Source organism: Gorilla gorilla, chromosome 12 (assembly GCF_029281585.2).
Source record: "Gorilla gorilla gorilla isolate KB3781 chromosome 12, NHGRI_mGorGor1-v2.1_pri, whole genome shotgun sequence".
Lineage (NCBI taxonomy): Eukaryota > Metazoa > Chordata > Mammalia > Primates > Hominidae > Gorilla > Gorilla gorilla.
In genome coordinates this window covers 36,536,415-36,551,966 of record NC_073236.2, presented here as the reverse complement: position 1 = coordinate 36,551,966, position 15,552 = coordinate 36,536,415, and the positions used below count along the sequence as shown (strand labels likewise).

General features: G+C 43.0%; 1 protein-coding gene across 3 annotated transcripts in view; it reads left to right on the top strand.

Annotated features, from left to right (window-relative positions):
- The first annotated feature begins 1,835 nt into the window (after positions 1 to 1,835).
- Positions 1,836 to 15,552, top strand: part of MGAT4A (alpha-1,3-mannosyl-glycoprotein 4-beta-N-acetylglucosaminyltransferase A) — a 121,197-nt gene continuing 107,480 nt past the window's right edge. For 2 of the 3 annotated variants that reach the window (XM_031007132.3, XM_031007144.3), the window contains exons 1-2: positions 1,836 to 1,921; positions 6,421 to 6,749. In XM_031007132.3, coding sequence (XP_030862992.1) covers positions 6,656 to 6,749 — 94 coding nt within the window. In that variant the 5' untranslated portion in view covers positions 1,836 to 1,921; positions 6,421 to 6,655. Of the gene's footprint in view, positions 1,922 to 2,007; positions 2,067 to 6,420; positions 6,750 to 15,552 lie in introns of those variants that run through there. The other variant, XM_055378485.2, reaches the window with a different exon arrangement.

The following is a 15,552-nucleotide window of genomic DNA, read 5'->3' as shown; positions in this document are numbered from 1 at the left end:
AAAGACATACCCAAGACTGGGCAACGTACAAAAGAGGTTCAATGGAGTTACAGTTCCACATGGCAGGGGAGGCCTCACAATCATGGTGGAAGGCAAGGAGGAGCAAGTCACTTCTTACATGGATGGTGGCAGGCAAAGAGAGTTTGTGCAGCAAAACTCCCTTTTTTAAAACCATCAGATTTCGTGAGACTTATTCACTATCACGAGAACAGCACGGGAAAGACCCTCCCCCATGATTCAATTACCTCCCACCAGGTTCCTCCCACCACACAGGAATTGTGGGATTTACAATTCAAGATGATATTTGGGTGAGGACACAGCCAAACCGGAAGTAGAGAGAAAACACACTCAAAGTAGAGGGAAGAGCTGTCATTGGATATCATGGCTGTGATCCCCCAAGTTGTGTCCACAGTGCTGGGCAGTGGACAGATCTTTTGGTATGGTTCCCCTAAACTAGTAAGAGACTATGGGAGCAGGGATGTCACGTGTCTCTTCCTGAAGTTTTAAATTAGCCGTCATGGAGAAACCTCAACATGGGAAGGCTGATAACGCCATGCATGTTCTAGCTGATTATTAATTATTCTTATCTTGAGATAAAAATAATGGAATTTATCGGAGGTGGGGAGGGGACCCTGTTCTGATTGATGCCTCTTAAGAGTTGTCGATGATTGAAATTACTGTTTTCTGAAAAGAATCTACTTATTACTTTGGGAGTTTGGCAGGAACAAGGCTGCCTCCTTGATCTTTGGCCCCTCAATTCCCTTACAGGTTACCCGGTAGGATTGCTGTAAGGATTATTGAGGCAATAAAGTTAACACATCCCTTGTTTTTGAACCATTACCAGCTGTGTGACCTTGGGCAAGCCCTTTCACCTCTCAGCTAGTTTCCTCTTATGAAAAATGGGGAATAAATTTAAAACATGAGATATGCAATAAACGATCTAACACCCATGCCTGCTATACGGTTAAGTATTCAAGAGGACGTACCCAGGGGTAGTTACTGTTAGCACAAGTCCTATGGATACTATGAAAAACAGGGACAGACCACCCAGGCTTTCTACAAACGAGTCAGTTTTTTGCCTTTGAAGTTAACCTCTAACCTTGTGAAACGGTGACAGATAAGGACATGGGGTTCAGGAGAACGGGGCATAGTGGAAAATCAGGGGCATTAGCACCCAACGATGTGCGTTGAAACCCTAGTTGTTTTTCTCCTTCCCAGCTGCTGAAATCAGCCCTTCTGGCCGATTCGCGGGGTTCTCACCGGGAAGTTGGGGCTGTCGCGACCGTCCGCGGGGCCTCGGGAGCTCCTGTGGGGCTGGGCCCGGGACCTGTCCCCGGGGAGGCCGCCCAGTTTGGGCGGCCCGGAGCGGGGCGCGCCGCTGGGAAGGGGCCGGGTCGAGGCAGGCAGGCGCCTGGGAGCTGGGGCAGCCCTGGATGGTCGGGTCGCGCGCCAAGGCGCAGGCCGAGGGCTCGCCCGGGCCTTTGTTGGCCGCCGGAGCGGTCCCTGCACGCGCCGGGAGGATCTCAGCCAGATGTGGCAGCGGGGCGGCGGGGAGCAGGCCGGCGCCCAGAGCTGGGACCCGAGACCGCGGCTCCGCTCCGGACCTCGCCGTGACACCGATGAGCCGGGCCAGCCTCCCGAACGCTCCGCAGGCTGCGTGGCGGCGCCCCTAAGTGACAGTCGCGCGGGCCACTGGTGGGGCGCGGGGCGCGGGGCCCGCGGGGCCGGCGGCGGGCGGCCAATGGCTGGCGGGGTCGGGGCGGCCCGGCGGGGCGGGGCGGGCGCTCCAGCGGCGGGGGCGGGGGCGGGGGCGGAGCCGGCGGGGCGGGCGGGGCGGGCGGGGCGGCCCGCAGCGGCGGCGGCAGCGGCGGCCACAGCAGCTCCGCCGGCAGCCGCGGGAGCACGGCGACGCCAGCGGCGGGTGAGGGGCTCGCGGCAGCAGCGGCGGCAGCGGCGGCGCGCGGGGGCGGGAGGGGGCGCGGGGCGGCTGCGCGGAGGGCGCGGGAGTGGGGGGCGGCGCCGGCGGCCGGGCTGGCGGCCCCGGGCTGCGGGAGATCCACCTGCTGGTAAAGGAGCCTACTGCGCCGCGGCCCGGCCGGAGCTCTGTGCGGGGGAGCTGTTGGCGCCTCTGGGCGCGGGGCCGGCTCCGGGAGCGGCTGGGCCTCGGGGGCGGGCGGCGGGGCGCGGGCCGGGCCGGGCCGTCGTCCCAGCGTCCCTGCCCCGCACCGCGCACCCCTCGGGGTCGCGCGCCCTCCCTGCGGCCGGCTCGGCGCCTGGTGCGTTCCTGGCGCTCCCCGGCGTGGCGGGGCTCGGCGACTTTGGGGGAAAGTGGAGCAAAGTGCTGATGCGGGGGGTGCGGAGAGGGAGGGACAGCTGCCTGTGGGACCCGGGGGCTGCGCGGGAGTCGGCGCCTTCGCGGGGGCCGCGGGGCAGGTGGGCGGGGGCCGGATGGTCCGGGGCGCAGGGGCAGGGGCTGCTCCCGAGGGGACCGGCCGTGCAGCCTTCGCAGGGAATTTTCACACAAAGTGAAGGGCTGCGGGGCCCGCGTGAAAGAGCAGCCCCCGTTTCCCCAGGCCTCAGCTCTCTCCGTAATGAGGAAGCTGCAGTAGGACCCTGAGGCTGGGTCTCGGTGACTCCACCAAGTGTGCCAGGTGACATCTCGGAGGCGAGCTTTTCTGAGCTGGCAGTCGAGCCACTTGCACACCCGCCTTTATTCCTCGCAACAGTGTGTTTCTCTGGAGCGGTTTCATTGCCTACATTCCGCATTGGAAAATAGAAGCAGGCACAATGTATGCTTTGAATGCTTTCCATGTATTTTGCTGTTGTGCTTTTGCTGTTGGACAAATTATTTGATAAAAGATAATGACAGTCGTTCGTTGGAACGTAGACTGTAAATTTAGAATAAAAATATGCGTTTTGTGGTTTATGTTTCTTTTTCTGAATGTTTAAAAAACAGTTTGATGAACAGGTTATCTTGACATAGATTTCTTTAACCCACACGTGTAAACCCGAAAACGCACTGGGCGATGACATTACGTAAGCTGTATTAAAGAAAACTACTGACCCGTTTATAAATGGCAAATAAATGAATTTTGCCACAGTTGTGGTGTGTAAAGTTATATAGGCTTACGTCATGGATTTTATTGATTCCAGATATCAGGGATTATTGTGCCTTTCATTCTTAAGTCACCTCTCCCCTGTCTGTGGGATGCTGATTAAGGAAGATGCCAAACGTTCGGCAAAGTGTTCTCAGCCGTGGACTATATTGAGTATTTCAGAGAACACTTTAAAATAAGTAAAGGTTTTGTATCCAATAATAAAATGAAGACTGAAGCCCTTAAAGGATTGCTAACAAAACAGTCTGATGTCTAGAGTTGAAAGTTCCATTCACCTTTGGGAGGGTGGAGAAATGACTAGCAATTTTAGCCACTACCTTTTTTTGTTGTTGTTAAAGATTCAAACGTGTTAGGTTATAGTCTCCGAGAATATTAAGGGGCTAGATTAAAATTTTTGCAAATGTGGACACTAATAAAAATGTGGGTCACCTGTGTCTTACAAGCCAGCCAGTGAATTATGTCTCATAATTGAAGAGTGAGTAGATTCTTGGTTTTACTCTTGTCCGAAGAGTTTCTTCACTTGTGCCGTGCAGTTAAACTTATTAGCTGGGAAACCCTAATTAAAAATGTATGACTACATTCTTACTGAGTAAAACACTCATATTTTTCTTGCAAAATTTCAGGGCTTATTTGCTAGTAGAATTTATTGTAAGTATCTTCAGAGTTTCATAACTTACTGGATCCAGTATTTTTTATTTTTTTCATATATTAGGGGTAGTATATCAATAGTTTACTTTGGTTTTAGAGTTCATTTACTTGTCTCTATGCATTTCTACGGAATGTTTTTACAAGCTTTATTTGTATTTAGTAAAACTTTTAAAATATCCTTAACTATATGATGTGCGCTCTACCTCCCCGTTATTATGAATTGAGTGCTTACTCTAATAACCTGTATGCTTTTTAGATCTTTTACTAGAACAAAATTCTTTCTCAAGTAAAATAGGGCTAAGTAGATAGCAGCTGAAAGTTGTAAGTATTTTAATATAATGCCACACCGGGATTAATGTTCCAAGTTATATAATTCATAGAATTATCACCCCTGTTTTTATAATCAGAATTCATTATTGGGTGCTTATTGATTTAAGACAATTAGAGCAGTCTTGCTATGAAGTTTTTTTTTTTTTTTTGAAACGGAGTCTCTGTCACCCAGGCTGGAGTGCAGTGGTGTGATCTCGGCTCACTGCAACCTCTGCCTCCCAGGTTCAAGTAATTCTCCTGCCTCAGCCTCCCGAGTAAGCTGGGATTACAGGCACCTGCCACCACGCCTGGCTAATTTTTGTATTTTTAATAGAGACAGGGTTTCGTCATGTTGGCCAGGCTGGCCTTGAACTCCTGACCTCGGGTAATCTGCCTGCCTCAGCCTCCCAAAGTGCTAGGATTACAGGCATGAGCCACCACACCTGGCCACTGTGAAGATTTTAATTCTAAACTGTAGACGTGGGCATGTTTGATGTTAACTTGTCTTAACTGTAGAAGGTGAATAAGTTCAGTCTTAGAGAACAATGATAACTTCTGCATGAGAATATTTTTAGATCTCTTTGTGTTCAGGTAGTAAAAGAGGTTAGGTGCTTCTAGAATATTATGTGGAAGGTAGAGCTGCTGTCTGAGGAGGGTTAACAGGCATAGTTTGGTGGAGGGTTGTGGTGAGGTATTAGCCAAAAGCTACAGGAAGTGGAGATTTGTTTAAAGTTGTATGTTTAGACTTTGAAAATTTCCATGAATTTTGCAACTTAACTCCATAGTAGATCAGTGTGTGTTATATAATTTTTTTTAAATTTACACTTACAGTTGGGTATAATTCTGCAGTTTTACCTGATACTTGGAGTATACCTGGAACTTCTCTTCGTATTGCCAGGTGCAGGAGGCCTCATTTGAGAGGGAAAGTGTAGCAGCTAAGAGCTTGGACTTTGGAGACAAACAAATTCGAGTTGTTTCTCTGGATTCATTTCCTTGTGTGTAGAACAGGGTTAATAATGCCTGCCTCATAGGAACGACTTTGTGAAGATTTAAACCATGTGGTGGATCAGGCACATAGGAAACATTTCATAAGTTATAGTGGCTGTCATTATTAGTACTATGCCCATGTGATCTTTCTTTACTAGGGGGAATTTCTAGTAGTGTTCAGTGTTAAGAAGCAGTGGTGGTGGCAATTTCTGAATTGCCTGCAAATGGCTGCTTGAATCAGTTGTGCTCTTCCCCAGAGAGAATTTTCCCTTGGAACTGCTGGCCATTTTTGGAGGTATATTAACTCCCCCACTACAGTGTCAGTATATTACCAGGTGCATCCTGTGGCACCCCCTGAGGCTACCAGGAATCTGTGCACATCTTGGAGGGCCTGACGTGCCTCCAGGGATTGAGACTGACCATGCATAGAGTGGACTGGAACCAGTAGCTGGCTGGTTTTGTTGTTGGTGTTCAATTAACCAAAAAAGTTTGGTTTTTAGTACAGTTGACATTTTTTGAGAACCTATTATATGCTGAATGCTGTGCTTAAGTACTTCTAATGACTTCATATCTTCCCTTTTCCCAACAGCTTTGTTCGATCAGTGGTGATTTCCCAGATTTCTTGATTTAAAGCAATGCAGAGTGATAGAGCCTAAGGCGTACAGTATCCTGGCTGGATTGCTGCATTTTCTAAATGCTTAAATAGTTCCAGTTTACACCCTGGGAGTGGGTTAGTCACTGGAAAGACGACATTTATTTTATGACAGTGATAAACAGCAGTTATAACTGTAACCTTTTTATAATTTATGACAATATGTGAAAGAGGACACAGGACAGATTGTTACCTCATTTTGTGGATGAAACCTTGAGACCTAGATAAGTGGCATGCCCCAAATCATGTAAGTAATGACAGAGCTGGGTCAAGGGTCCAGGTCTTTTGACCCTTATATATTGTATTCTGTCAATTTTCTTATTAAAAAAATTTCCTATTGTGCAATAGGAAAACTGGAGAGAGTGAAGATTATGTTACTCAGGAACCATTGTGTGATCATTAGAGTTCTCATCTTGGAATCTGTGAGCTCCACTTCTCCCTTTAAAATCAGTCACCATAACTTTCTTTTTACAGACGAAACAAAACCAATGAGGAGGGAATATAGTTTGAAGCTGTTTTGTATTTTTTTCTAGAAGGAGAAGGACCATATAATTCCAGTATGTTAAATGAGTAGATTCGATGTAGGGATAATCTTTATAGATGCAATTTAGCCCTGCCAAAAGTCTGTTTATAATGATGAATAGTAAATGAAGAAACTTACATTTTGCATTACCGAATGAGCTTGACTTTCTCTTTTCCCCTGAATAGGAAGGGAAAAGGCCGAGGCATCAGCGTGTGAAGACCGCAAAGACGATCCCGAGTACAGTTGTGAACGGCATTGCTGCTAGGCTCCTCCTGCAGATCATCTGAAATGAATCTCTCTTATTGATTTTTATTGGCCTAGAGCCAGGAGTACTGCATTCAGTTGACTTTCAGGGTGAAAAGAAAACAGTCCTGGTTGTTGTCATCATAAACATATGGACCAGTGTGATGGTGAAATGAGATGAGGCTCCGCAATGGAACTGTAGCCACTGCTTTAGCATTTATCACTTCCTTCCTTACTTTGTCTTGGTATACTACATGGCAAAATGGGAAAGGTAAGGAAAATGACTCGGAAAATCTGCATGAAATGTACTAGGGTTTTTGCTTGGTTAAGGTGCCTAAATGCTTAGGTCAAATACCCTGGCAATCTGCATGTTACGTGCTATCTGCTGGCAGTTTCTTTCTGATATAAAAATGAAACAGTATTCTTGGACAGAGGACACAGAATTTCTAATTCCAGTGGGGCTTGTTTTGTTTTCAGTTTCTTATAATTGTACTTGGAGAAACAGATACTGATCAGTGGTTTATATTCTAAAAGACAGCCAAGTTGAATAATAAAGACTTTTGTTTTGGCATTTTATTCTTTTTACTAAACATAATTAAGTGTTTAATAAGCTTCCTTGTACCGAGTGTTGCATAAAACACTTAAAAGGACACAATTAGTGCCTTCGTGAGATTTACATGCTAATTATGCTAATGATTGGGTGCTATGTAGTTAATGATTTAAACTGCATGCATTGACAGATTACTCCTTAGGCAAAAGTATTTAAGAAGGGATAAGTAGAAATTCTGATTGGAATATTAAAACATTTTTAAAAAAATAATTATGTTTAGACTGTTGAACCGTGTTTTAAAGAGAAGCTATCTGTTCATTAACTGGAATTATATAATTTTAGGATAATGGATTTATTTGCTTTTTTTTGTTTGTTTTTTAAGAGAAACTACTTGAAGTAAATTCCTACCCATACTTCTTACTTGTCTCCTTTCCTTTGATTAATCTAAGGAATGTTGATGATGAGAAGAAAGATGGAAATGTTGAGGTGGTTGCATATTTGGTTTGTTAGAATATCTCATCATCTGGGCTATTTGAAGCTGCTGTTGCTGGTGTTGTTTTATTGACTCATATGAAGACAACTGAAAAGATTGCTTTGTAACCTTATTTTTTTTCTGATGTGTGTTTACATCCATGTCTATATATACATATTGCATATGCATATATCTGTATGTGCATGTATATGTTAAAAATCTGATATAAGTAAAAACATGCTCTGTGCTTTGAGCAAGTAGAGTCTTTTCCCCTTCTTTGTCTTTCTCTGAGTTGGGCTCTAATTTTGGGGGAACTCTTGGGGGAAAATGAATGAAAAACTTGCTAACGTCCTTTTTGCTTTATATACAAATATGTACATTTTAGAATTCATGTTTTTATTGTACTAAATGAGAAGGCTTAATCAGGAGGTTCTTTGTTTTTGTTTGTTTTTGAGACAGAGTTTCACTCTGTTGCCTAGGCTAGAGTGCAGTGGCAAGACCTCGGCTCACTGCAACCTCTGCCTCCTGGGTTCAGGCAATTCTTGTGCCTCAGCCACAGGAGTAGCTGGGACTACAGGCGCAGGCCATCATGCCCGGCCAATCAAGAAGTAGTTTGAATAGTTAATCAAACTATTGATTGTCCCTGACATGAACAAAACAAATGACTGGCTATTAAAAGTCTGTTTATGAAATAAGAGGGTTGATGAGCAGAAAAGTATATGGGTTTTTTTTTTTTTTTTTTTTGTAGGAAACTTACCTATTCAGAGAATTATAGTAGTGGAGAAACTTGACCCTTCTCACTGTGCCTTATTTGAAAGATGGCAAGTCTTGGAATCTCCATTTAATTTTCCTTGTTTCTTATGTAAAGGCCTTATAATAAGCATAATTATTAAGCTGTCTTTAGAATGAAAATTAATTAAAAAAATAAAGATTCTTTCTTCACGCAGTGTTAGATGCACACATACAGTCTGTTAACTTTGATCATCATTCTCTGAATAGCTCCATAATTCTTCTTTGCAAACTTCTGCTCTGATTTTCTACTTAGTGTTTTTTCCAGACTCTTCCAGGTATCAACACAGGTTTCTGGTTATGGTTACACAAAATCTTCTGTGTTAAATGTTATTGTTTCTGTAGCCACTCAAACTGTTGGGCATTTGGATTCTTTCTAGATAGTTCTGGCAGTCAGACAGCCTGGGTTTTCCAGAGAAGTCCTGATTTGAGAGACTCAATTCTAATATACCCATAAACCACGTGCTCTGATTTTTATTTTGAAAGTGTGGTCTCTATAAGCTTTGACGTTGCTACACTAATGGGTTTTTTTTGTTGTTTTTTCATTCATTCATGGGTCCCTTACATGTACCTATCTTGCGCCTAGCCCTATATTATATGCTATTAATAAGAAAAGCAATAAGTAATTTTATGCCTTTGAGCAGCTCAGGGACTGGTCAGGGAAAGATGCATGTAAACAAATTTACCATCAGATAGAGTTAGATAGAAACAATAACAGTGCTTGCCTGTAAGTGTATTATATGTATTTTAATCCTCATAACAACAATTGGAGATATTATCTCCTTTCTGTAAATGGAGAAACCAAGGCAGAGTGACTGAGAAACTTACCAAGGTCATATGTTAAGTAGTGGAGTTAAAGTTTGAATTCAGGCAGCCTCATTCAAGAGCTTATGCTCTTAGCTATTGGTCTGTTGCTCAGAAAAGCAGAAGCAGAGGCTACTAATTCTTCAGGTGCTTTACACAGGAGGTAGAATGTGAAGGATGAATGTGAAGGCCAAGCCAGGCAGAGTGGGGAACACTGGGCATATCAGGTCCAGGGACCTGCGTGTGCAGCTACAAGTTCTGAAGGGAAGTAGAGTATTCATCCTTTGGAATTGTGAGATGCTCATTAATACCAGCACATAGGACTCAGGCCCTCTCAGTGTTTGGCTGGTAATCACAGTACTGCAAGGTTCTTGTATCGGTTCAAACCCCAACAACGCACCAACAGACAACACGAGGCGGTATGGAGCAACATGCTGTTTTAATGAGCAGGCAGGCTGAGGCCTAAAATGGTGTCAGCCCCAAGCGAGGATGGGGCAAAGGTTTTATAGTCTCCTGTAAATAAGAAGTGTCCTAGTCTGACGTAACTGCTCCGTTGTACCCAGGTGACCCCTTTCTCAATCTTCAGGGGTACGTGTCTTCCGGCCAGCTCTCTTCCTGCTTCTGCTATCTTGCTGGCGCATGCTGCTGGTGCAAGTTGCACCTTGGGACTGGGCCTGAGAAGGGAGGAGTTATTCATCTCCTTAAGCTTTCAGGCCCTGGGGAGAATCTTACAAGTACAGTTCCTAGAAGTACTGGTTTGACATAGTCCTCATTCACCGCTTGAAAGAATACATGAGCTGGTCCATGGGATTGGCATAAGTTGGGGAGTATCTCAGGAATCCTGCCAGCGAAGCTGTGGTGCAAGACAGAGTAACAGTTTCAGCGGGGTATACTGGATTCCCACATAAAAATGAGGCAGATTTCCAATTATGTGGAATGGACAAATTGGGACAGTTGTAGGTGGGTGTTGTGAGAGTGGGGCAGGAGTAGTTACGTGTCTGTCTTGCCAGGAGGAGCATGGCTCCTGATGGACCTCCTGCTGTGGTCAGGCGCAATCTAGACCCTGGGCGAGATTGATGAAGCAGTCACGGGTCCCTGTCCATGGGGACAGAGACTGGTCTTATTTTTGCAGTGCCTGATCCAGTGATGCTTAGTAAACATGTAGTAAACATTTGTTAGATAAATGATTGATTCCTTCAGCAAAAATGTATTTAAACAGTTTTAAACAGCTTGAGATATAATTTACATACTATACAATTCATCCATTTAAAGTGTACAATGAATTGGTTTTTGGTATATTCACAGATATGTATCCATCACCACAGTCAATTTTAGAGCATTTTTATCACCTCAAAAAGAAATCCTATACCCTTTAGCTATTACCGTCCTAATCCCTACCTCCCTCCCCTCCCCTCCTAGGGGTTAGACAACCACTAATTTTTCCGTCTCTATAGATTTCGCTATTCTGGATTTTCAGATAAATGTAATCATACAGTATGTGGTCTTTTGTGACTGGCTTTTTTCACTTAGTGTAATCTATGCAATGTTCACCCGTGTTGTGGCAGATCACTTCACAGTGGGGTTGCTTCACGTACACAGAAAGGATGTGTGCTTCGTCCCTTCTTACAGCTGAATAATAGTCCCTTGTATGGATGTACCACACTGTTTATCCATCCATCCGCTGGTGAACTTTAGGTTGTTTCTACGTTTTGGCTATTATGAATAATGCTGTTATAAACATTCAGGTACATGTTTCTGTGTGGACATGTGTTTTTATTTTTCTTGGGTATTTACCAAGGAGTGGAATTGCTGGGTCCTATCATAACTCTATTATGTTTAATCATTTGAGGAATTACCAGACTTTTTCAAAGTGATGAGACCAGTACACATTCTTATACTTTTACTTCAATCTGTTTATCTTTGAATTTACTGTGTGTCTCCTGTAGACAACATACAATTGGATCATGCTTTTTAAAATCCAGTCTGACACCCTCTGTGTTTTGATTGGGTTGTATATGCATACATACTTAATGCTATTACTAATATAACTGGATTCATTTCTGTCATCTGATTTTTTGTTTTTCCTGTGCCTTATGTCTTTTTTGTTCCTGTGTTCCTCCCTTATTGCTTTTCTTTTGCATTAATTGAATTCTAATATAGCATTTTAATTTCATTAATGACTTTTTCACTACTTTTGAGTATTTTTAGTAGTCTCTCAACAGAATCAGCTTTAGATTTATACTAGCTTAATTTTAGTAATATATAGGAGTGTTGCTCCTATGTAGGTCTATTCCTTTTTACCCTTTTGGGGGGTATTGTTATACTTATTACATCTGTTAATGTTGCAAACCACACAATATATTGTTATAATTATTATTTTTATGTGTTATTATTTCCTTAGCCCATTACAGTTTTATTTCCACCTACCTCCTCTGTGCTATTACTGACAATTATATTACTGATATATTTCCACACATTATAGACCTAGCAATGAATTACATAAATATTTTATACCATTGACTTTTTAAATCAGTTAACAGAAAGAAGAAAAAATACATTAATAGTGTATATTCTAATTTCATAATTATTGCTGCTTTTTGTGTGGATTTGAACCACCATCTGGGGTAACTTCCTTTCAGCCTGAAGAATTTCCCTTAGTGTTTCTTATAAGGCATGTCTGCTAACAATGAATTCCCTCAGTTTCTGTTTATTTAGGTATGTCTTTATTTCACCTTTATTTTTGAAAGATAGCTTTTCTGGACATAGGATTCTTGGTTAACAAGGACTTTTGTTGGTTTTGAACACTGTGTGATTGCATTGCCTTCGTCCTCTATTATTTCTGCTGAGAAGTCAGCTATTAATCTTATGGAAGTTCCCTTGTAAGTAATGTCATTTTTCTCTTGCAGCTTTCAAGATTTTCTTGTGTTTGACTTTTTTCATTTCCACCATGTGTTTGTGGGTCTCTTTTATTGACCCTGTTTGGAGTCTGTTGAGCTTCCTGGATGAATAGCTTATTGTTTTTCAGTAAATTTGGGAAGTATTAAGTCATTATTTCTTTGAATTATTTTCTTCTCCTTTCTCTCTCCTTTCCTTCTGGTATTCCCATTACACGTGTGGTGGTGTGCTTATTGGTGTTCCACCTTTCTCTGAGGCTGTGTTCATTTTTCATTTTTTTCTCCCTCTTGAGCTTACATAATCTCTACTGACCTGCCTTCAAGTTTGCTAATTCTTTCTCCATTGTGTACAAATCTATTCTTGAGGCATGTATTAGGGTTCATCAGAGAAACAGAACACACACACACACACACACACACACACACATGTGCACGCACACACAAGATTTATTATACGAACTGGCACATGTGATTATGGAGGCTGAGAGGTCCTAGAATCTGCCGCCTGCAAGCTGGAGAACCAGGAAAGCTGGTGGTGTAATTCAGTCTCAGTCCAAAGGCCTGAGGATAAGGGAGCCAATGGTGAAAGTCCCAGTTCAAGTTCAAAGGCCCGAGGACCAGCTGGGCTGATGTCTGAGGGTGGGATATCCTAGCTCAGACCAGAAACAAAGTTGCCCTTCCTCCACCTTTTTGATCTACTCAGGCTCTTAGTAGATTGGATGATACCCACCCACATTGGTGAGGGTCATGTTCTTTCCTCAGTCTGCAGATTCAAATACTAATCTCATCTAGAAATACCTTCACAGACATATCCAGAAATAATGTTTTATCAGCTGTCTGGGCATTCCTTAGCCCCGTGAGACTGACACATAAAATTAACCATCACAAGGTCCTCTGGTGAATTTTTACTTCTATTGTACTTTTCAACTCCAGAATTTCCATTTGGTTCTTTCTTAAAATTTCTCTCTTCTTATTAGTAGTTTATATTTGATGCCACTTTGTCATACCTTCTTTTACTTCTTCAATTAAATTTTCTTTTAGTTCTGTGAGTTTATTTATAATGGCTGATTTGAAATCCTTTTAAAAATAAATCCTGGCTGGGCACGGTGGCTCATGCCTATAATCCCAGCACTTTGGGAGGCTGAGGCAGGTGGATCACCTGAGGTCAGGAGTTCAAGACCAGCCTAGCCAATATGGCAAAATCCCATCTCTACTAAAAATAAAAAATTAGCTGGGCGTGGTGGTGGGCACCTGTAATCCCAGCTACTGGGGAGGCTGAGGCAAGGAGAATTGCTTGAACCCAGGAGGCGGAGGTTGCAGTGAGCCGAGATCGCCCCACTGTACTCCAGTCTGGGTGACAGAGCTAGACTCCATCTCAAAAAATAAAAATAAATAAATAAATCCAACATCTAGTTCATCTAGTTGTACTCACAGGCAGTTTCTGTTACCTGCTTGGTTTTTTTTTCCCCGTTTGGTGTATTGGTTGTATTTTTCTGTTTCTTTGCACATCTCATAATTTTTTTATTGGAAACTGGACATTTTAGAGAAATGTATTTTAGCAACCTGGGGTACTAAGGTCCCCTTTACCTGTTGTTATTTGCTGGTTTATTTGTTTAGTGGCTGGCTGCAGCTTCAGCTCTTGGTTTGCCCGCACTCACCCTGGGATACCCCTTTACTCTTTCTAAGACTCCTACACTCGTTACCAGCTGATTGTTTTATTGTTTACACCAATGCCCTGGGGCATAAATTCTGCTACAAACTAAATTGTGGTTCCTTTTTTTTCCTTTTCCACCTATAATGTATTCTATGATAAAATTGTGATTCCTTTGAAGAAATAGTTTCTAAGGTCAGTGTCCGATATTTTTCTGACCCCAGGAGGACTCCTTGCCACCTCTTTTGCAGGTTCTCTCCTGCAAGCTAGCTCCCACACTCTAGGCCGTATCTTCACTAGATCCACAATTCTCCCCATTCTCTCACCACAAGCCCAAAATTCTCCAGGCGCTGTTGCAAATGAAACCCCTTCTTTGGGAAGAGATCAGGAGCTGTTTTATGGTACCAGGCAGGATTTCTGAGTCTTGAGGTGGGACTGAGGATAATGACAGGTTTTTCTCTGAGTGGCAGCCGCACTCTAGGGGCTGAGCACTAAGTGGAGGGGCCAAGAGGTTGAGGTTCTTGTGGCTGTGCTATTCCAGGGGTGGAACCACTGCCTTACAAGCCCAGGAAGGGCTGTCAGGGCCCTAATATTCTCACCACACTGCACCCAGTGTAGAGCCTCCATTCCATCAGCAGGGGTTGGGTAGAGTAAGAGAGCCCCCACGTCTCAGTTGCACTTGCCTGGGACTTAACCTTAGCTACAGGCAGTTGGGGGCAGCAGGAGAAAAGTTGAAGTCCTGCTTCTCCTAGGATGAAATCCTGCAGCTTGGAGCTGGAGAGCAAAGGGAGCCCTGTGTTCTTGGCTGCTGTAGTCTGGAGTGAGGTCTCTACCTCACTGGTTGGGGAGAAAAGAGGGGGGAATGATCTTAGTTCAAATACTGTGCTCTCAGCTTTCTCACTGAATTTTTATAGATTTTCTCGTATAGGCATTTATTCATGTGCTATTTGTCCTTGAGACAGTTTTCAGGTCCTGTTAACAGGTTTTTAAAACAATAATTTTCACTAGTTTCACTTCACAGGGGATCAGCAGAGCTTATGCTGTTGCGTTGGAAGTGGAGCTCCAAAAATATTTTGAAAATGCTTTATTCATTACCAGATTTCATCAAATTTAATACACCATTAGATGCACCATGATTGTAAAGTACTGCTAAGCAGGAAAAGCAGCTGCTGATTAAACTATGACATGCCATCACGTGTAAGAGTCACCTTGATTTCAGATGTTGAAATATGGGAGAAAATGTGTACCTTTGAATCAGTAGACTACAGTATATTCTGAGAAAACACTTACTGCAAGAAAAGATCAGATTCATATCCTGTTAGCTATAACAGAAACACCAGACGAAGCATTTTATTGGAAACTATGATTCTTATTTGTAAACAAACAGTGAATAAAAGTTTTTAGATTTGTTTTTCTTTACAGAATAAGCAAAGCTGCTTTCAAATACGATATAAGGAAAATTAATACTAAGTCTAGGACTTGGAATATGCCATCATCATTCTGGCTTACCGAAATTGTCGACCTGTGTTTTTTGAGTGCCTTTGGCGTGCCAGACACTGTTTGTGGTCTGGGATGCATTAGCATTAGAACATGTTAGAGGAATATCCTTGCCGTAGTGTAGGAGAGGAGGGAGGAGAGAGCTGCAAAACAGTAAAACAGTAAATTAAACAGTAAGTTGAACAGCAGTAAATGTTTTTAAAAACTTTATTATGAAATACTTTTAGATTTACAATAAATGTACAAAAATAGTACACAGATTTCCCTTATACCTAGCCTCCCCCAATATTAACAACTTATATATAATCAGAGTAGTATAATTTTTGAAACCAAAAAATTAATTTTGATTTAAAATTATTAACTAATCTACAAACCTTATTTGAATTTCACCAGAGTTCCCACTAATGTCCTTCTGTG